At 50.4% G+C, this 22191-nt stretch overlaps 1 protein-coding gene across 1 annotated transcript; it reads left to right on the top strand.

The window, feature by feature from the left end:
• The first annotated feature begins 1470 nt into the window (after positions 1-1470).
• On the top strand, positions 1471-21945 carry Slc13a2 (solute carrier family 13 member 2). Its single transcript, XM_003469734.4, has 12 exons — positions 1471-1642; positions 13540-13668; positions 15060-15196; positions 15279-15478; positions 16136-16307; positions 16415-16537; positions 17911-18129; positions 18342-18430; positions 18704-18825; positions 19914-20075; positions 20693-20830; positions 21317-21945. Exons 1-12 carry the CDS (start codon positions 1541-1543, stop codon positions 21482-21484), a joined length of 1761 nt encoding a protein of 586 aa, XP_003469782.1. The 5' UTR covers positions 1471-1540; the 3' UTR covers positions 21485-21945.
• Positions 21946-22191: the final 246 nt, after the last annotated feature.

The following is a 22191-nucleotide window of genomic DNA, read 5'->3' as shown; positions in this document are numbered from 1 at the left end:
TCCTGGCCCGGATGTCCCCTCCTCCAGGCATCCTTGCTGCATTTCTCCAGTGTTCATCTTCTCCCTCAGAGCGCCCCTTCCCCTCGGGCACTACTTACAATGGGTGTTTGCATTTTGACTGGCTTCATCTGTAGGCTTCAGTTTCCTTATCTATAAAATGGAATAGGAACACCTATCCATGGTGTACTTGTATGGTCAGTGAGAGAATATATAAACAGCTCATACTAAGTGCCAAATGAATGTTAACTGCGATATGGACAGTAGAATTTTATTCTCTGTATCCTTAGTGGGAGCACAGGATCAAGGGCATAATTAGTGCCAAATGTTTGTCTGAAGGATGGATAAGAGAGAGACTGAGTATGTCTCCAAAATAGACAATGTGTGCATATGTTCCTGGGGATAGAACCCAGGGCCTTTGCACTGAGTTGCATCCCTGGACTTTGGGGGGTTTTTTTGTTTTTTTTTTTAGTGGGGATCAAACTCAGGACCTTGCACCTGCCAAGCAGGTGCTTGTGCTGCTGAGCTAAACCTCATCCTGTCCCTAGATCTTTAAAAAAAATTTTTTTTAAGTTTGACATAAGATCTCATTAAACCAATGAGTTGCCGGGTGGGGCTCAAACTTTCAATCCCACTGCCTCAGACTCCCAGCATTCTGGAATTACAGACTTGTGCCACCATGCCCAGCTGAGATAATCTTGGTTGATACCTTTATTCTATAGAAATGGGAAATGAGGTGCAGCATGGGGACCAGGAAGAACTGAAAGAATCTAAATATTTACACAGCAACTGTCAACATTCATAAATTGTCTAATCTGAGCCTCACAAGAAGAGATTGCTTATATTAACTGTTGTTATTCTACTGTTCTATTATAAAATTTTGCTTTCCTTTTTTTCCATAAAATTAAAAAAAGAGAGAGATTGCTGCAGAATGAGGAAGTGGCTATTCTGAGAGGTCAAATTAGTACATGAGTATCATATAGTGAGTATGACTTTGTCAGGACAGATAACTGACAGTTTCTTAACACCTGGAGGGAAGGGGCGGGCCTGTTCCAAGCCATGCTACCTTCACTCTAGAGGGCAAAATACTTCTATAGCCTAGGCAGGGGCACCCTTCCCAGAGTCCTGTGTCAACTGCGGAGCTGAGAACATGCAGTGGGCTGGGCTGCGTGGAGGACCTGGGCTTTTGCCCTATGGAGGCCACCTGGGGGTTCCCTGAGGACCTTCCTTCTTAGCAACAGCCCTTAGTAATCTCTGTGTACAGAAAGAGTTAACTCTGGGCTTAACTTCTTGAAGGAACCTGAAGCTTTTCTTCCTTGGTCTTTTCCCCTCCCATTCTTTGCAGTCTTCCTGATCTTTCCTCCTCCTTCAGGCCCCTCCTCCTTACTCCCACCTCCTGACTCCAAAAACACTCTGATTGCCAGGGTGGGTCAATGGTTAACACTTGCTGGCTTTATATAAGCCTGCCCCGGGCCACCTTGCCGGTTGGCCTGTCTCTGGTCCTTCAGTTCTCTGGCTCCAGGCGCCTCAGTTGGTTCACACAATGGCCTCCTGCTGGCAGGGCCTGTGGGCCTATCGCTCCTACCTGCTTGCATTACTTCTGCCCATTTTGCTACTGCCTCTGCCCATCCTCGTTCCCACCAAGGTAAGAACTTGGGGATCGAGGCACAGATAACTCGAGGGGGGGTAGGAGACTAACTGTCTGGGCCAGAGTGCGGCATCCTTAGATCCCAGCATAACCTTATCTCTTCCTGTATGCCAAAGGGGAGGCTATAACCTCCTGTCCTCCCAAGGGCTGAGGGCTTAAAAAGTGAAAGAGGCTTTTGCTTGGCACCCAGAAGTAGAAACCCCATGCAAATCACTCAAGTATATTGAAGATCCACTGCTTGGCAAATGGGAAGCCAGTTCTGTAAAGCAGAGGCAGGAGGGGGCAGATGGAGTTGATCTGCTTATCATGTGTCTACCCAGCCCTGGACTGGGCTCACTTGAGGTCAGAGAGAGGAAGATTGGTGGCCAGGTTTATAGACAGATGAAAGGAGATTAGGGAGAAACTAGCCTCAGGCAGTTTGTGCCTTCACCAATATAAAGGGAAGGAAAAGTTCACTTTCAATCTCGAGGGCTGGTTCCTGCTCCTAAGGAGGATGATGGAACCTGAAAAGAGACCCCTGTAATGTGCACAGCCTAGGCACTGTCCTGGCCTCCTGCCCTGCACCCAGCAAAAGTCAGAACTTTATCTCGCATTCATTTGAGCCTCCACTGCATAACCCATACTATGTACCCAAAAATCCTGTTCCCCATCCCACAAGGCAGATCCCACTGTCCCATTGTACAGATATTTTCAGAAAGTGACAGAAAGGCCTTTATTCAAAGTCCCAGGTCAGATCCTGTTTCACAGAGTTCGATTATTATATCCTTTTGGACTCCTCTGTGAGAAAAAGGATAGAAAATTATGAATCTAAATTAACCTATGACTTGGGGGGGGCATCCAAGAGGAGGGCCTTGGAGGTCATCTCCCACAAGCCCTTGGGCCTAGGAATGGAACATGCATGCTAAGCAAGCACTCTACCCCTGAGCTGCATCCCCATCCCCTGGCACTGAAGCTTAAGAGCATCTGCCTGTGACAAATCACACAGTTCGAAGTAGCAGAGAGTAGTGTGTGGCCTGGCTCCACAGTTGTGTTGTCTCCTGCCCAACCTGTGGCCCCTTGAGAGCTGAAACAGAATGGTGACTCTCTCCCGCTTCCGCCCCTAGAACTGCCCCTTGAGCCTTTCTCTGTCTTCTGTCACAGGTAGGATTAATAAAGGCAAACTTTTTGTTCATGGTGCCCCCAAAGGGTAAGGGACGAGGGTCATAGTAACACAGCATTTAGGCCCCTGACACATAAGGAGTGACAAGGCCTGGATGACCTTTCCCATCCTGGATGACCTTTCATCTCAGGCCAAAGCCAGTGAAGACTCTGTACTGGTTTGCCAGACAGGGTGGGTCAAGTGTAATAACTTTCCCCCCAGAAGAAGCACAGCCCAGAAAGATTCTAGCAACTTGCCCAAGGTCACTCAGGAAGACCTTGTACAGTGAGAAAAGCCATGCTTCTTGATACGGATGTGATATTTGAGAAGTCCTAATCTTCCGTCTGTTGTATTTGGCCCTACTGCCCACCTCTGTCTCCCAGATGCCACCTGCAAGGTCCTAACTCCAAGAACTGTCCCAAGAGGCCAACCTCTCTGCGGGGCTCTGGATACCTGCCCCTGCTTAGGACCCTGCTTGGGCAATTATCAGCTCTGTCTGCACCATCATTTTCTCCTCTGACTCCTCATCTCTTTCATCTACAAACAGACACGCTGTCGTTCCTCTTATCTTAAGCAGCAAACATGACACACCAAACCCTCCTTTCACTCTTACACTTTCATTCTCTGATCTCTCATGACTGCCAGCCTCAAAGACACCATCTGCAGTGCACATGCATTTTCCTTGGCCAGCGCCTGCCTCTGGGAGCCAAGTCCTCGCCCCCGTTCATGGTGCCAATGCTGAGGTCCATTCTCACCTTCCTCAGGCCCTTGGCAGCATTTGCCATAGCACACTCTTTGCCTCACTGGCTTCTCTTGGATTTGGTGACACCTTCCCCTGATTTTTCCTCCCAATCTTTCCTGGTCCCTCCTCCATCGGAAGTTGAGGTTATCTAGGGTTCCTTTTGCCTATCTCCCAACCCCTTGATCTGATGGTGTCTCATACCATAAAAGCATCTCTATGCCTGTGAAATCCCAATCTGTGAGCCCAGCTCTAGTATCTACTGTTGAGTCAGCCAGCTAACCAGGAGAACTTTCCCCATGAGCATATTTGCATGATAAACAGCCTCCTTTTCTCCATGTCCAAATCAAAACCTGATTGCACATTCTTCTCCAGCGGGCTCTTCCTGCAGTCTTGCCAAGAAATGCTTCAGCCCTTGTGGGTGATAGCCCAAAACTCACAAGTCGTTCTGGAGTGCTTGCTGTCCCTCAGCTCCATGTGTACCCGCAGGTCCTGGGCACTCACTGTCCCCAGAACACTGCAGATGTGCCTGACTTAGGATAGAATTACATCCCCATAAACTCATCCTAAGTTGAAATTTTGTAAGTAGGAAATACATTTAATGCACCCAAACTGCCACACCTCAAGCTCAGCAGCACAGGCACTGTATGCAGAGCGCTGTGACACACATGTGTTGCCCTGGTGGTCTCAAGGCTCAGGGAGCTGCTGCTTGCAGCTGTCACTGCTCAGGATCACTGGAGAGGATCTCATTGGCCTAGGGAAGATCACATTTTGAAGGTGGCAGTATGCTTTCTATCCAATACATGTTGTTTTCACACCATCCTAAAGTTTAAAAAAAAAAAAAATCCTAAATTGAGAAAATTTAACCTGAACTATCCACACTCTAAGTGGAATTGGTCTATACCTTGTCTTTTCTCGCCTGTCCTTTTCCTCCCCAAACCTTTGTTACCCAGCAGTCAGAGTGATCATCTCAAAGTCTTACATACTACTTATCACTTCTCTGTATATAACCCCACACCAGCTTCCCACTGAGATTTGAATTAAATCCAAGCTTCTCCGCAGGTCCTGGGTCTCTGCGGCTCCACCTGTGCCGGTCCCCAGGCTCCGTCCGCCTCTCCTTTCCTTTGCTTTGCCGGCTCTGCAGCCTCCTCGCTGCTCTCCGATTGCTCAGCCCCCACCTGCGCCATTCTCCCCAATGCCTCTTTCTTGTTTCTCAGGTTTCCACTTAAATCCAACTCATAAAAGCCTCTCCGGAAACCTCAGTCACTCTCATTAATACCCTTGTTATTTTATTATAAAACATTCACAATCAGAGTTATATATTTGTTTCCTTTCTCCTGCCTTAGAACATAAGCCCAGAAGGCCAGGGACCCCGTCTTACTCTATGCAGACTCCTAGGCCCTGGCATATAGCAAATGTACCAAAATATACTCGCTGAGTGAATAAATGGAGGAAGGGAGATCCTTGTGGGCAAAGAAGATCCTTTCTTGAATTCCTGTTGAGTCTGTGCCGTCTGTATTGAGACTCTAAGCTTAGGCCCATGGCCCAACCTAGAAAGAAGGAGCCAGACACTAGGCTCCGCCTTGCATCTGTAATAATAATTGATAGGTACGGAGTATATTTTGTGTGCTTTAAATCGAGCTGAGCGCTTCAAATCATTATTAGCTCACTTACTTCTCACAAGAGCCTCTGTGTCTCTGTGAGATTATCACAGCTTTCTTCATTTCATGGACATGTAAAGTGAGGGCCAGAGTGGTCAGGCAATGTCCCATCTAGAAGACAAAGTTGAGACTAGAACCTGGTTTTAAGATCTTTGTGCAAAGCTTTGTGCCCAGAAGTCAGATGTCCCAGTTATGACTCCTTCTTGGCTTCCATCTTCATGCCCATCCAGCTAAGCCTTCTAATCTTCCATCTCAGATGTTGTAGAGCTTTTCTTTTGGGCTAGGAGTTCCTAACAGGTGTCTTATCATCAAGCTTGTGAGTCTAGAGAAGACAGGTGTTTATACCACACAGAGAGGTAGCCAGAAAGCTGCAGGATTCACAAGAGGGAGCCAGTCCTTCCAAAGGATCCAAGTGAAAATCTAAAGCAGATGTCTTTGAGCAGGGCCCTGAAGGCTACATGAGATTTCAGCAGGCAAAAGTATCAGCAGAGGGCAGGAAGGAAGTGCAGGAGAAAATGTGAAAAGCTAGAAACAGGAAGAGTGTATCCTTGAAGTGCTGGTCCCTTCTAATGGTCTCAGATAATGGAGGAGGTAAAAGGCCAGACATCTCCTGGTTCCCCAGCCACGCAGCCAAAGCACCATCCATAGCCAGAAACTCATCCCTTCATCCATCCATTCATTCATTCATTGGTTCTTTCATGTACGGATGAACCAAGGTTTGGTACCATGTAATAGCTACTGCTTAGGGGTACCAGTGAGATGATGCAGGGAAGTTGGCAATCTTGGGGGTGCGAGGGGCAAAAGATACACAAAACCCATATAAGCTGCACAAGCCACAGAAATAACACAGCAGGTTGTGGCAAAGGATTGGAGAGGGGCTGTTCTCAATGCAGGGCTCAGGGAAGTCCTCCTGAGGGGCAGATGCTCACCTTGAGACCTGAGCAGCAGTGAGAGCTGGTTAAACACAGACCTGGGTGAAGAGCTGTCCAGGCAGAACAAGAAACAAGTCAAAGGGCCGGAGACACTGGGGAGCTTGGCAAGGGAAAGGGATAAACAAGGTCAGTGTGGGCAAAATTTTTTAAGTCAAGATCAGAGAAGTCTGTTAACGTCAGGCTCACGAGGCCAGGGGAATGAGCAAGAAGTTCATGCTGTAAGCAAAGAAGGATAAATAAGAGAGCTAATAAGTTAGAGTAAAAAATGCAAATGCCTCCCAGGACCTATAGGGACCACCTATATAAAGTCTCCCAGCAGCATGTGTTGGTCAGGACAGAGCTGCGCAAAAATCAGTATTGTGTATACAGTAAGAACAGAAGGTGACAGAATTTCTTCCTCTGAGTCACCTGCACTCCTGAAAGGCACAAATGGTATGTGTGCCCTTTAATGCCTGTGCCATACACCCTTAGTGCAAGCTGTTCCTGAAGTCCAAAGGGGGATTCTGATGATTCACTGCCGACAGGAAGGAATTTGGACCCTCTATCTTTTGAGACTCTCTGGCTCTTGGTTGGGAAAGCAGAGTCCAGAGAGTGATGAGTGGATTTTGGAGCCACATAGATATGGGTTCAAACCTATGCTGGAGCATGCATACCATGTGACCTTTCTGAGCTTCTCCAAACCCTCCCAGCTCTAGGGCTGTCCTGTGAAGATAAGGTAAAACAACCCATATTCCCAGAATGTGCATCTAGGGCTCCATAAGCAAGGGCTTTCTCTGCACTTGGCCTCTTGTCTGACTTCCTGGACTCCTCAAAAACCCAGCCTGTCCTTGTAGACGGGACAATGCCTCACTTCTCCATAGCTCTGCTCAAAGGGGCTCCCCCTGCCATGTCCCAGCCTATGACACAGGAAGGTGTGCCTAGACACCCTGAGAGTGGTGAGGGCCATTCTCCAAGGACAGCCCCAAGCAGTCCCTAGGCTGTCTGTGATTATATTTCCTGGCCTTTGGATTAGAAAGAGAAGCCGGCCTTGGAGGCCAGGGCAATGTGTGAACTAGAGATAGAGGGTTCCGAGTTAGAACTTTGTTTTCAGATTACTCAATCATGTCTCTGCTTATCAACACCTTTAAGGTGAAGGCCAGGGATGGAAAGTAAAGCAGAATCTTAAAAACCATGCTGGATTATAACTCAGCAGCTAGGCCTGGGGCTGTTGTCAAGATCAAGTTCACTGAGCATGGGAATGCTCTGTTCATGTCACTCTGGCTTGGCTTGTATTCACCCTTTAGTGGGCCCTGCAGACCTGGCTCCTGCCCAACAGTGAGGACAGGACTCTTCCTCCCACCTCCTTGTTTTCTCTAACACTTAAATCAATTGTCTAGCCAGACACACCTATTTCCCTCCTTCTTCAGGGGCCGGAGGTTCCCCAGAGTTCGTGGTCAGCCTATGCAACATGGTAAGACCTTCATCTCCAAAAAATAGAAAGAAATCTGTCATGTCCTCTGAGTACCTTGGAACAGAAGATAATGTGACAAAATTGTTCATGTCAAGGAGCAGAAATAAGTGGTGTTTCCCCAAGTGAGGACGAGAGATCAGAAAAGTCAGCCACCATCACTTGCACTTGGCACAGCCTCCAAGGCAGGCAGTGGATTGAGGACTCACAGGGACTCAGTGGAAGTTTCGGTGATGTTCTGATTGCAGGCTGCTGGTGTAGGAGGCTGTAGCAGCGTGCCTAGAATCTGGGCACACTGTCTGATTGGTGGGGGGAGAAGATTTGGCTTTTTCCAATTGGTCCTGAGTTAAAAATGAGAAATGAGAATAGGGCAAAAATGAGGGAAGCTGGTAACCTGAACACATTCAGACTTTTTAGGGCCGGTGGCTACAAGGGTTGTGGTTTGGCTTCTGGGCTGGTTTCTGCAGAGACTGTGGGCCGCATTCTCATAATGAACTGGCTGTTGTTCCTTTGCATGCAGTCCTCAAAAGTATGAGGCACTGGACGTCTGCCTGTTATTCCTGGGAAGGCTGTCATCTCCCCCAGTGTTTTTTTCATATTTTAATAATTGGATTTCAAGATGGTTGATTTCCTTTGTAGTCTTATGTGTTTTGTGCACTGCATTTTAATACCTTATTCTAAGAGGTTTTTTTTTATATATAGTAGGGAATTCTAAGAGATTTTAAGGCTTCATTAGCCTACTAAGAGGGGCCTGGAGTCCAACATGGGGTATGAATTCCTAAATCAGAGATTTTCCTGTGAGACAAACCCTCTTAGGAGTATTTTTTTCAATCACACATGAAAGCATAAGTATAATGTCTGGATTTTTTTCTTTTCTTTTTTTTTCCTTTTCTTTTCTTTTCTTTCTTTCTTTCTTTTTTATAAATGCTGGGATTGAACGCATGGATTTTTGAATGCTAAGCAGATTCTCTCTCTCTCTCTCTCTCTCTCTCTCTCTCTCTCTTTCTCTCTCTCTCTCTTCCTCCCAGTGCTGAGGATCACACCCAGGGCTTCACACTTCATACATACATCCTTGACCCCATTAAAGCAACTTTTAGACAAGGTCCTGCTAAATTTCTAAATTTCCCAAGCTGGGTTAGAAGTTGCAATTCTCCCGCCTCAGCCTCCCAGAGTTCTGGGATTACAGGTATATACCTCTACACCTGGCACCCGATGTAATATTTTAACAAAACACCTTCACAGTTTAAAACCCTTCAGAGTCCTCCTACTCTCACTCCTACCTGTGGATAAAGTCCAGAGCCCTCTCAGGGAGGACAAGATGCTTTCCAAGCCCTTTTTGCTTTTTTTTTTTTGCATGTGTGTGCCAGGGATTGAACTCAATGACCTCGTGTTTGCCAAGCAGGCACTTACCCCTGAGCTAAACCCCCAGCACTTTGCAAGTCTTGAACGTGTCTTGGTGTTTCGTGCCTCACTGTCTCCTCTGTGAGTTCTCTTCTCACCCAATCCATTCTGCTCAGCAGTTGAGCTACTCAGCCTTCAGCGCCCTGTCAGCATTCCCTCTCTGGAAGCCTCGCTCAGTCTAGACGGCAGGAGGCTCAGGGAAGGGGCCTTTCCCCTCTGGGCTTCTACTTTTCCACTCTCTCTTTTGCACTAGTACGTGCCAAGCTGCCACTTAGTGTCCCACCCTTGTTTCTGAGCCCCGAGAGTGCTCATTGCCTCCAGCATCCTCCTTCCAGGGGCAGCGGGGCATGAGGTGCCAGTTCGTCCCCACTCGGTGTCAACCTTCAGTCACCAGGAGGACTGTGCGGCTCTGAGACTGGCAGCACCCAGGATCCAGTCTGACAGCCTCATCCTCCCCCATACCTGCCTCTCACTCAGGAGCCAGAGTCTGCCCTGCGTTCCCTGACATCTCTATTCCGTTTCTGCCTCACACCTCTGCCCCAGTTCCAAACATGCCAGGAGCACAGTTCTCTCCCAGCACCAGCCCTGCTGGGTGCAGTGCTTTATAGCATATTTGCACATCCTCACATCAGATAGCTCTTTCCTCCTTATACAAGCCCAGCCACGCTAGTCTTTCTCTTATTCCCACTTGGAGATAAACAAACTGCTTAAAGAGATACATGTGAGTACAGCAGGAAATTCTCAATGTTCCTAGGGGGAAAAAAATCAAAGAAAAGTTAATGAACTTTCCCAAGGAAAACAATAAAGTTGGGCCTAGGTATCAAGACGTGCAATTTTCCACTGCAAAAGAAGCAAGCTGGTGGGGTCAGAAACTTCTCTGAGGCTTTATCTCCTTTGCTCATGCTAACTCTGTAGGGCAGCCCACCCTGCCCGGCCCTGCTGCCCCACAGACACTCAGAGCCCTGGATGCAGAGCTGGGCCTTACTCAGGCCTGTCACCCTAGGGCCTGTATCATTCACACATTCACTCAGGGTTAGGGGTAGCAGTAGGGGTAGGTTTAGGGGTAGGGTAGGGTAGGAGTAGGGTTAGGGTTAAGGGCAGGGGTAGGGGCAGGATTAGGCTTAGGGAGAGGTTTACGGTTTCAGTAAAGGTGCCAGGCTGGGATGAGTCTGTTCCCCAGAGTGAATAATCTCATTATGTCATTCATCACACAAAATCTTCATTGTGAAATGCAGGGAGTGCTGTGCAGAATCGGAGCCAAGAGCTCAGTGTACGAAATGCAGATTCTGCCCCAGCCAGGAGGCCAGGGAGGCTGCCCAGAAAAGGAAGAGTTTAGCTGAGATATCCAGAATGAATAGCTATCAGCTAATCAAGATGGGAAGGGAAGGAAATCCAGAGAGAGGACATTATTCTCAAAGGTCCCTTGGCCAGTGGGAGGACAGAATATTGCAGGAACTGGAAGAGGACCAGAGTGGCTGCAGCAGAGACAGCCAGGTGCAGAGTGTAAGGCCTGAAGTACACAGGACTGGGATACAGTCAGTGGTGGAGCACTTGTTTAGCATGAACAATCCTTTGATTCCCCAGCACCAAAAACAACAGTAAAACAGATACTGAAAGAAGAGTCAACTCCGCAATGCTACAACCAAGGAATAGAGCTGAAAAGAACTACTGCCCAGCCTGGCAGAGGAGGAGGCAGGGATGGGTACAGGGAAGAGAACTAGTTGCTGGGAGAAAGAAAGCTTCCCTGCTATTTTCCGAGCTCCGGATAGGGCCACTCCAGCTGGGGTGTATTGTAGGGCACACCTGGAATCCCAGCATTTTGGGAGGCTGAGGGAGGGAGACCCCTGTGAGTTTGAGGCCAGCCTGGACTACATAGTGAGCTCAAGGTTAGCCTGAACTACATAATGAGACCCTGTGTTAGAAACAAAAAAATAAGAACCTGAATAGATCCGCTGCAAATAGATGTCCAGGCTCTACCTTATATAACTAAATATAAATGGTGCCCTTGGGATTATGCATTGTGGCAGTTCTGGGGAGCTGCCAGTGGCCCGTGTGCAAGCTAGTTAGTTCCTATGCCATCGGTGACCAGCTGGCCTTGGCCAGACTGAGTTCTACTGAGCTGAGATGTAAGAGAGAAAACAAAGGTGGCCTGGAAACACAGTCCTGGCCCCTGAATCCTACTTCCAGAGCACGGTTACTCAGCCTGTATTCAGACATATTAAGGGGCTGAGGAGAAAGGATCCTCAGTGCTGTCCCCTTCACGGGTGCCCATGGGGCTGGCACCTAACCCAGGTTGCACCTCTGAACACTGACGGCCATGCGGCCTCGATGAACGCCAACGAGGCAATGCTAGGCCTCTTGATATCTTGGTTTCTGTCCTTCTCAGAATACTGCTTTGAAATGCACAAAATAAAATGGATAGAATTACAGTGGAAATCAGTTATTCTGACATGGTTATTGAAATGCAGAAAAATATACTGCAATTCGGGTATATATGTGTCCTTATCAGTGCGTTAGAAGGGGTTAGTACTGGGTTAGAAATGTAGCTCAGTGGGGAATCTGTCTTGTAGGTGCAGGGCCCTGAGTTCTATTCCCAGCACTAAAGGAAAAAAAGAAAAGAAAAATGAAAGATCTAGCATTTGTATAATGACTACCATAACTGTGAAATATTAATAAGTATAAACAGTATATTGAGATGTATTCCAACATAACAATAACCACTGATCTGGGCAGGTATCCAATATTTGATAACCTCAATCAAATATTGAGCCAGATGCACGGCACATGCCTGTAATCCCTCCTTCATAGGATGCCAGCCCAAAAGTTACACCTGTTTGTGGTGATCCTCTGGCCTCAGTCTCCCAAGTGCTGGAATTATGGGTAAACTTCAAGCCCAGCCAGAAGTTTCTTCGTGAATCAGCACAGTGACTGTTCCCCCGCGCCGCCCCCCTTTTGCGTCTGACCAGAGAGTTCTGGGTGAGGGAATAGGGGACTCTAGGGCCTAGGGGAGTGACCTGCCCTTAGCTCAAGGGGAGGTCAAATAACTGGTCATCAAGTTGCTACAGGCAAGGAAGTGGGTGAAGGAACGCCGGCATCAGCAGAATCCTACTGGGGGAGGAGAGGGGTGGATTGCTGATCGAGGGTCAAGGAGGCCCCATCCCGGAGCTGATGAGTTCAAGTCCAGGGTGAGTGGCGGGGGGTAGCAGAAAGAGAGCTTGCTGTCAGCGAGTCTTGGTCCAACAGCAAGCTCTGTGCCGTTGTATGGGGTTCACCCTGCACAGCTCCAGGGGCACCTTACCGTCCATAGCAATCTCGGGAAGCACCTTGGAGTTGCGCAACACAGAAACCTACCTGAGTTTCCATCCCAACTCTGCCCCTCCCTAGTCTTGCGACCTTGAGCAAGTCACTTACCCTCTGAGCTTATCCATAAAGTAAGACCATCACACCCACCTTAATGGCTGTTAAGAATTCAACCCCAAGCAAGAGTTGCTCCTAAGAGTTGCTCATTAAACAGCAGCTTCCTCTTCCCCAAGGCCACCACCTCTGCCCACCCCAGGAGACTCTTTTCAAGCTCCAGGGCACTGAGACTGTGAGGTGCTAAGAGGCTAGGGTGTACTAGGTGGAGAGGAGAGGGCAGTACAACTGAGACAGGCCAGAGAAGAAGGGGCCACCACCCAGTGCAACTAATCCCTGCCTGCTGGCCTTTCTTTAGGCAAACAGAGTGGGCAGGTGCCCCCTCTCCCAGAGGTCTCTGGCTAATGATTCCTCAGTCCTCAGAGAGGAGCTGAGGAGGATAGGCCCCCGACATCTGGCGCCTGACTGTCTGGCATCCCTCCTTCCCTCATGAGGGCCTGAGGTCAGGCTCCTCTGGACTCAAAGACCTTGTGAGGAAAAGCGTGCTTTCTGGTACCCAAGGTGATCCCTCGGGTTGCTCCCCCTCTTCCTTGTGTAACACAGGGATGGGGGAACCTTTCACATAGCCAGGAGATGTGAATGGAGCCTTGGTGTCATGCAGCAGCCAGGCCAGCATTGCTAGAAAGGAATCCCTGGGCCAGCACTCCCAAGACCTGCCTGTGATGTATTCATTCAGACAAGATGTGCTCTGAACCTCCTGGGTCCTGGGCTCTAAGGATCTAGATGTCACAAAACTGACTCTGTCCTCACTGAACTTATCTCCTAGTAGAGGAAACAAATACTAAATAGTCACACAAATAAACACATTCTTGCACACAGTGGTAAAAGCTAGGGAAGGCCAGGGTGTCCAGTGGGCCCACTCTTTCATTTGGCCACTCTCATCTCAGGATCCTCACCTGGGCGCCCTGCAGCCTCCTTGGGCTGGATGAGGCCTCAGAGCCACTGGTGTGGCTGGATTATAATGTCTGGGCCCCTAAAGATAAAACAAAAGATAGGATGTACCCCTACCCCCGCCAGCATTTTAAAATGTGACCTCAGGCTTGGGAATCCATGGGTTTCACAGGTCCTCCCCACACTGTGACAAATGGCCTGGTTTCTCTGTGGAGCAGGAGGGACCCAGGTCTGTCCCTCTAATAAGCCTTCTACTCCCCTTCGCCCATAGGAAGCCTACTGTGCCTACACCCTCATCCTCATGGCCCTCTTCTGGTGTACTGAGGCTCTGCCCCTGGCTGTCACTGCCTTCTTTCCGCTCTTCATGTTCCCTCTGATGGACATCATGGAAGCCTCTGAGGTGAGTCCTCACATGCACGGAAGGAAAGACTCCAGGGCTGGGGGTGGAATCTTCCCTAGGGCCCTGGTGACAGAGAATGCTTCATCATAGGCAGGGTTCATAGAAGAGGGGTCCCTGCCTCTGCTAACAGCTCAGAGAGCACTGAGGAAGGAGTCAGTTAGAAGAGCAGGGGGAGAGAAGTCTAGAAATGCATGTGGCACATCCAAAGAAGTTTGGTTAGCCTTACCAGGGAAGTGCAGGAGAAGAGCCCCAACAATCAGCTGAAGCCAGACATGGTAGTACACGCCTATAATCCCAACACTGGAAGCTGAGACAGGAGGGTTGCAAATTCAAGCCCAGCTGGGGGAATTTAGCAACTTAGCCAGACCTTGATCCAAAATTAAAAATAAAAAATGGCTAGAGATAGAACTCAGTGCAAAGGCCTCCAGTACCACATGCAAAAAAGAAGAAAGAGAAGAAGAGAGGAGAAGAGAACAGAAGAGAAAAAAGAAAAGTCCAGCTGAAGCATTTATAGCATCTTTCCTGGATATCACAAGGGATTAGTTCTGGCTCACTGGCTGATTCCAAAATCCCAGGACGCTCGAGTCCCTTGGATAAAGTATCACAGTACTGCATATGACCTATGCCTATGCCTATCCTTATTATATTTAAATTGCTTCTAGATTGCTGGCAATGCCTAATCCAGTGTGACTAGTTGCTATATAGTACTGTTTAGGGAAAATGGTGGGGAGAAAGTGTGCATTCTTAGTATAAACAAGATTTTTCTTCAGATATTTTCCATCAAGTTTGGCTATATGCACAGACACAGAGGGCTGGCTGCAGACTGCGCTTCTGGTTCAGTCCCATCCCTTCGCTTCTGATTCAGTAGATCTGGGGTGGGGTTTAAGCATTTCATTCCTGACAAGTTCCAGTAATGCTAAGGACCCTGCCCAAGGATCGCTCACTCTTATACACTGCTCTCCTTTTTGTTCGTTTGCTCTTTGTTTTTTGAGACAGTCTCACCGTATAGTTCAGGCTGTCCTCCAACTCGTGGCACTCCTCCTGCATCAGCCTCCAGAGTGCTGGGATGTACCGGCGTGCACCACCACACCGGCTCTTCTTTCTCAAAAGAGCAGGGAATGCTCTGTCTCTCTATCTCCCAGTCCAAGGCTTGAAACATGAATGAATCAGGCTAGGTTTTTCCCCAATTATCCCGAGGAAAGAAAGCGTGAGTTTGACAAGTAAAGGGGACCCTGTTAATATCAATAGGCTAATAATCCAAAGGCCATTTCCATCTGAGAGCCCAGGGGAGTGTTACTGTGGGGAGAGGTCAGGGCTGCACCTCATACACCCCAGGGCACTGTGGGAGACCCCAAGACCTTCCTGCATCTCCATCATGTTTCCCCTGGCAGGTCTGCCTTGAGTACCTCAGGGACACCAATGTCTTGACAATGGGGGGGTTGATGGTGGCCGCTTCTGTGGAGCACTGGAACCTGCACAAACGCATCGCCCTCCGGGCACTCCTCCTCATTGGAGTGCGCCCCGCCCTGTGAGTTTTCACCAACCAGGAGGGAAGGAGCGGGGTCCCTGAAGGGAAGCTGGTATGACTGTGTGCATCTGCCCATCACTAGGCTGATGCTGGGCTTCATGGTGGTCACGGCCTTCCTGTCCATGTGGATCAGCAACACGGCCACCTCAGCCATGATGGTGCCCATTGCGCGTGCAGTCCTGGAGCAGCTGCACAATACACAAAAGGACATCAGAGGAGACAATGACAACCCCACCTTTGAGCTCCAGGAACCCTGTCCCCAGAAGGAGGTGACCAAGCTTGGTAAGACAGAAGAGGTAGATCCTGCCCGATCCCTCAGTTCTTATGGAAGGTCTGAGAGACTCCATCCCCACGGGTGATGATCTTGGGAACTTGGAGAAAGGAGAGTCAGACAAGAGCCTCAGGGATCAACTTGTTCCAGATTGCCCGCAACTTTTCTTGCTTTAAAATACCAAGACTCCTGGGCTGGGAGTGTAGCTCAGTGGTAGAACACTTGCTTAGCATGGACAAGGCCCTAGGTTTGATCCACAGGACCATAGACAAGTGAATTTACTTATTTATTTATTTAATTTTTAAATACTAAGACTCATGCTCTGGGAATTCCACAGCCCAAGAGACTTGGTCACTCCAACAGGCAGAGAGCTGGAATTTGGGTGGGTAGCAAGGAGTCCAGTCTCCATTCTTTCTGCCTTTCTTCCCATTCTTTCTTCCCTTCTCTGGGCCTTGGTTTCCCATCTTTCAAAAGCGGCTGGGCCAGACAGTATCTGACGGTGCTCCCAACCTGAGGCACCGCTCAGACTCGGAGCTGGCCCCTGTGCTCCTCCCAGCCTGGCTCTAGGCTGTCCACCAACAAGGTGCCATGGAGGCCATGGAGGCCCAGCCAAACTCCCCGGAGCTGTCGTTGTGCCTGCCCCCGCCTGAGCTTTCCCTTGTTCCCAGAAAATGGACAGGTCGAAACTGCTCCTTCAGAGCCAAGTACCAAGAGGCTCAAGGAGGAGATCCGCTTCACCCAGGGCCTGACCCTGTGCGTCGCCTACTCGGCCAGCATCGGGGGCACTGCCACACTGACCGGCACCACGCCCAACCTGGTGCTGCAAGGCCAGATGAATTCGTGAGTGACAGAGAGCAGTGCTCAGCAGTGGAGGGATGCACTCCCACTGGGAGGCAAGTGGGGCAGGGACTGGGGCAATGCCACACAGCAGCTCGTGTCCCCTTCAGGATCTTCCCCCAGAACCCTAACATCGTGAACTTTGCCTCCTGGTTTGGCTTCGCCTTCCCCACCATGGTCATCTTGCTGCTGCTGTGTTGGATATGGCTACAGATTCTCTTCTTGGGTTTCAAGTAAGTAATGGGATGGATACGAGAAGCTCAGGCCCTAGCCCATACTCCTGGGGCTTCCTGTTGTGCTTAGATGAGGGAAGAGACCATGCCAATGAGAAGGCTTCTGCTTCCCAAGGCTCCTTGTGTGCTCCTTTGAAGGAATTACTGGAGGAAAATATTACCCCATTTAGCAGATGAACACACTGAGTCTTGAGTGGTCACAACTCAGATTTGTCAATGCTGAGACTGAAAACCAGGTTTTCAGATACCCGGGTCCGACCCTGTCCCCTAATGCTCCAAAGTCCCTGAATAAATGCTTGAGGATAGCACTGAGTGTGGTCAGTTATAGGAGCATTTGTTCTGCTCCTACGGCAAGTCTGGCCTGCTGTATTTGGGCAGTAAGATTACTGAAAGGCATTGCACAGAGTCTCTGCAGTTCCCCATCTGATGGATGATACGGGTTGGGAGATCCTGGGGAGCACTCAGGGTAGTGGGGATTCAGGAAGGCTCCTAAAGGAGGTAATGTCTGATCTGACTCTTGTAGGACCACAAGTCGTCCAGGTAGAGAATGGGGCAAAGGCATCCCAGGCAGCAAAAAACAACTGCAAAGCAGAGGCACTGGGCATGGGAGGCTGAGACAGGAGGATCCCATGTTCAAGGCCAGACTGGGCAATTTAGTGAAATGCGTCTCAAAACAAAAACGAAAACAAAAGTTTAGAAAGAAAGGAAAGAAGGAAGAAAAAAAGAAAAGAGACTCACCCACAAGAAAAATCCTGATGTGTTTGGGAGCATCTCTGGTTCTGTGGTGATGAAACAGACACATCATAAAAGAGTATCAGGGCTTGTAGCTCAAGAGGCATCAAGGGAAAGCTGAGAATGATGTGCATGCTTGTAATCCCAGCATTATGGACAGCAGAAGCAAGAGAATCACCTGGGCTACATAATGAGTTCAAGGCTGGGGATATAGCTCAGTGGCACAGCACCTGCCTGGTAAGCACCAGGTCCTGAGTTCAATTCCCAGTACCATAGTAAGTTCAAGCCCAGCGTAAACTACGTAGCAAGACTCTGCCTGGGAGAAAAAGTTAAATAAAAATGAGTTGAGGCCAAGGGTAGCAAGTGGGTTTTAGTATTTTACTTGCAACCCTGGGTTTCTCATAGTCACTGATTGTAGTTCTCAGTTGAAAATCACTGGACATACTGCTAAGGCTGTTTTAATCAAGTCTGTGATTGATTAGTGATGTCTGCTGGGTACACAGACCAGCAGTAATTGTATGAGTGGTACTACACTATAGTCATTATTTGTTCTTCCCAGGCATTACATGTGGGTCCTCAGAACATCTCGCTCCCTGTCTGGGGCAGGTCACTCATGAGCTACCCTTGCTCTCTGCCCACAGCTTCAAGAAGAACTTTGGCTTTGGAGATCAGGGCAAGGAGAAAAAGCAGGCAGCCTTTCAAGTCATCTACACGCAACACAAGCTTCTGGGCCCCATGAGCTTTGCTGAAAAGGCTGTCACTGTCCTCTTTGTCAGCCTGGTGGTTCTCTGGTTCACCAGAGAGCCAGGCTTCTTCCCTGGCTGGGGTAATCTGGCTTTTGCCAACAGCGAGGGGGAAAGGTGAGAGTTTCTGGGGGGAGGGAAGGGAACACACTTGGGGCTCAATCCCACAGGAGGCAAGAAGGGATCAGAGCCTCTGCTGAAGAACCGAGGGTGATTCTGCAGGCGAGGGGATCGAACCAGGCTTGTCTAGGAGAAGAGTTCTTCTCTACCAAACCTCCACTCTGAGTATCCCTGAGCCACTAAGCCTGCCCTCCCTATCCTACCCACAGCATGGCATCTGACGGAACCGTGGCGATCTTCATCGGTGTAATTCTATTCATTGTGCCATCTGAGTTCCCAGGCCTGACCCAGGACCCAGGTAAGCACCTGGCCTGGACCCAGGAATGTTTTCCAGGTAGCCTTTGCCTTCAGGCATGTGACAGACATTTGGCCACTCTTGGCAGGAGTTAACAAAGCCAAGAGAGGTTAGGGTGACTTGTCTAAGGGTACAGGAATACAGGAACAAAGTCGGGGTGTTTAGAGCGACATTCAGAGAGCTCTGATTAGGGACCCACTCAGAGAGGTTCAGTAGAGGGGAGTGGGGAAGGCCTGTGACTCTTTAGTAACCTGTTCTTCTCTGCTTGGGGAGTAGAAAACCCAGGAAGGCTGAAGGCCCCTCCTGCCCTCCTCAACTGGAAGACAGCCAACGAGAAGATGCCCTGGAACATCCTGATGATGCTGGGGGGTGGCTTTGCCCTGGCCAAAGGTAGTGAGGTGAGAGACTCCCGGCTCCTCCCAGGCCTGTTGGAAGGGAGCTCATGGCAGGCTAGAGGGGCCCTGTTTCTGTCCCACACAGGGGAAGCACGATCCTCACTAACAGGAGGCCACCACACTGGGCAGAACCTCTGCAGAAGCTGAAGGGAAGTAGGTGACAGCCCCAGCCAAAAAGGAGAAAGATATGAGCCCTCAGGACCTGTGCCCAGTGGGGTTCTAGATGCCAAAGAGAAGGCAGGTTTCTCTAGAGGGTGAGCTCCCTCTACAGCCCCTCAACCAAACCTGACAGACACTGCGTTCACTATGACACCTCTACGGAGCTGGCGTTGGTTGGCACAGTCCTGCTGAAAGCCACTAGGGGGCGCCATGATCACACCCCCTCCAGGTTCTTGGGACCAGGCCATCTTTCTCTAGAGACTCCATCCAAAAGAGAAACAAATTCTTGAACCTGTAGCCCTGGGCCTCCAGTTCTGGCTGAGCGCACTCACTGTGCAGCAGGAGGAGCCAGCTGTCCAGGTCAGGGATGGTGCAGGGTCTTTATTCCCTCACTGCCGGACACCATGCCTGGGGCCAGCAGCAAGGAACGAGGGGAAGCCTTAGCTCCCTGCACACCGGTGCAATCCTAGCAGCCAGGCTTACAGATGTTTTACAGATGTGAGCAGGGCAAGACCTCAATGCTACCTGTTGCCCACCAGACCACTGACCTCTTCCATCTGAAGGGTCTTCACTTCATGCGGCCTCCCTGCCAGGAGTTCCAACCCATTGGGTTGGGAGAAGACAGACAGAGGGCTATGGTTGCCCAGAGAACTTCTGAGAGGGGTCAGAAAGATGCAGCTAGAGATCAAAGTTCTTACTTCCACAAAGCCCCAGGCCCCCCCAAGAAGGCCCTTGGATCCTTCTCCTAGCTTCTCACCAGACCCTTCCCCCTTCTCCAGCTGCCCCAAGAGCAGCAGAAGGGCCATGATTCTATCTGAATCCAGTCTTCCCTTCAGAGCTGCCTCGACTCTGAAGACTAACACATATGGGCAGCAGAGGGCTTGGAGTCCAGGGAGCCCTGCCTCACACACATCCTGCTCCTGTGCCCACAGAGATCCGGCCTGTCGGACTGGGTGGGGGACAAACTGTCTCCACTGCACCACGTGCCACCTCCTGCCATTGCCATCATTGTCTGTCTCCTGACTGCCGCCTTCACCGAGGGCATTAGCAACGTGGCCACCACCACCCTCTTCCTGCCCATCCTGGCCTCCATGGTGAGCTGGCCCTGTGGACACACCTCCTCCAGGCAGTCTTCCTGCCTTCTCCCTCCAGAGGTCCCCACAGGGACCTGCCATTGCACCTCCCCCCTCTCCTGGAGAGGCTCCTGAATGTCCACCCTTCTCCCAGTCTCGTGCTATTGGGCCTCAAGGACCTCTAGCCCTTGACTCACCCCATCTCTTGTGACATCACTCTCTGGGTATCCCGACGGGGCTCAGTGGTGGCCTCACCCACCTCCCCACCCCAGTCCCTGTCCTGGTCATTCCAGAGGTGACGAGGTAAAATTGCTCCCCAGAGCGTCCCCAGCCCCTTCCTCCCCAGGCGCGTTCCCCACAGCCTTTGATGATACCTCAGAGCCCCTTTGAGATCCATTTTATGGGCCCCTCCCCTTACCGTGCCCCACAGGGCAGGGCTGCACACTCATCCCTTCCGGAGAGGTCAAGGGGCCCTTCCCAGGTCACGCAATGCTTTCTGGCAGAAATGGTGGGTTCATGACCAGAGAGCATGTTGGGGGATGGAGTTGTCACCCAGAAAAGCAAAAACTGGGGACCATGTCTCACTCCCCAGCATGGGGGCCACGATCAGCTCTGTCCCACTGCCCCCCGCCCCACAGGCCCAGTCCATCTGCATCCATCCGCTCTACGTCATGCTCCCTTGCACCTTGGCCTCCTCCCTGGCCTTCATGCTGCCTGTGGCCACCCCGCCAAATGCCTTGGTCTTCTCCTTCGGGGATTTCAAAGTGACCGATATGGTGAGTAGCAGGGAACACAGACACCTCTCCCCTCCTGCCTACCTGCCTGCTTGTCTTCCATCTCTGCAAACCACAAAGTAGCTGAAAGCCTCTAAAATACTCAGAGGTCAGAGGAGGACTCTGGCTGAGGGTACAGAAAGGGGACTGGGATGTGATCCCTCCATTGGAAGATTGTCAAGCCTTACAGTGCTGGCCACAAGAGAGGAGGAGGGCATGAAGGTCCAGGGTCAGGCACCCGTGCTCAGAGAGATGAACTTAGAGAACAATACCTGGACCCCAGAAGCTCATGAGGCCCCCTTTTCCCTTAGGACTGGCAGTAAAGCAAGGGGTAAGGGCATTGCCTAGCACTGCAGGTTAGACCAAAGGCAGGACTTGCTGGGGAGAGGTTAGCTCATGGGCGAGCTCCTCAGCCCTCCCAGATGCCTTCAGGATGGGCACTGGCACTGTTCAATGCCTGCTTAGTCAAACTAACCCTCCTCATCTCAGGCCCAGGCTGGATTCCTGCTCAACATCATCGGGGTGCTGGTCATCATGCTGGCCATTAACAGCTGGAGCATCCCCATATTCAACCTGCACACCTTTCCGTCCTGGGCCCAGTCAAACTTCACCCACTGCCTCCCTGGACATACCAATTCCACCATACCCAGCCCCTAGGCTGGGGTGCAGCCTGGCCAAGCCCACCTGCATCCTGCTCCTCTGAGCCAAGAGGAGACACTCCAAGCCCCAAGCCCAGGGCCAAGAGCCAGGAGGAAGGTCCGTGTGTGTACAATCTCATACATGTCCATGAGAAGGCATGTGCACCCTCTCCAGAGTGTCAGAGGAAAATGAGTGTGTCTGCATTTGTGTGTACATGCATGTGTACAAACGAGAGCATCCTGTGGGACTTCGTGTGCAGGCATGACAGTGTACATGTGCATCTTCAGAAAACACACATGTCCTTCCTTGTCTTCCCAGCTTGGGAACCAGACTCTTTTGCACATATTTATTGAAACTTGGGGTTAGAGTGGCCCTGGAAGCAAGCCTGCCATGGGCCCAGCCTCTGGGACTCCAGCCCAGCCTCCCCAGGGTTTGGGAAGGGTTCAGATGTCAGCCACATTAAAGCGTTTTTCAGTAGAGTCTGAGATGGTCTTTCATGGTGACGCCACGTGGTTCTGGCCCAGGTTAGAGGGTACAGGAAGGGGCCTGGCTCTGTCCTCCATGACAGCTCCCTTGGCACCCCTCCCAACCCCAGGCGAAGGTAATGGTAGGGCACCCCTGCCAGGGCCGATCAGAGTGGGCGCAGCCACCCAAGAAAGCAGCACTGACATCACCCACTGGCTAATTGGGAGCTGCCAGTCTCTGCGTGTCTCTGGAAAACCGGC

The sequence above is a fragment of the Cavia porcellus genome, unplaced genomic scaffold (genome assembly GCF_034190915.1).
Source record: "Cavia porcellus strain 051 isolate PalLab524CR breed Dunkin Hartley unplaced genomic scaffold, mCavPor4.1 scaffold_6, whole genome shotgun sequence".
NCBI classification, from domain to species: Eukaryota; Metazoa; Chordata; class Mammalia; order Rodentia; family Caviidae; genus Cavia; species Cavia porcellus.
The sequence above is the reverse complement of the archived record's forward strand: the minus strand, read 5'-3'. Positions and strand labels throughout refer to the sequence as shown.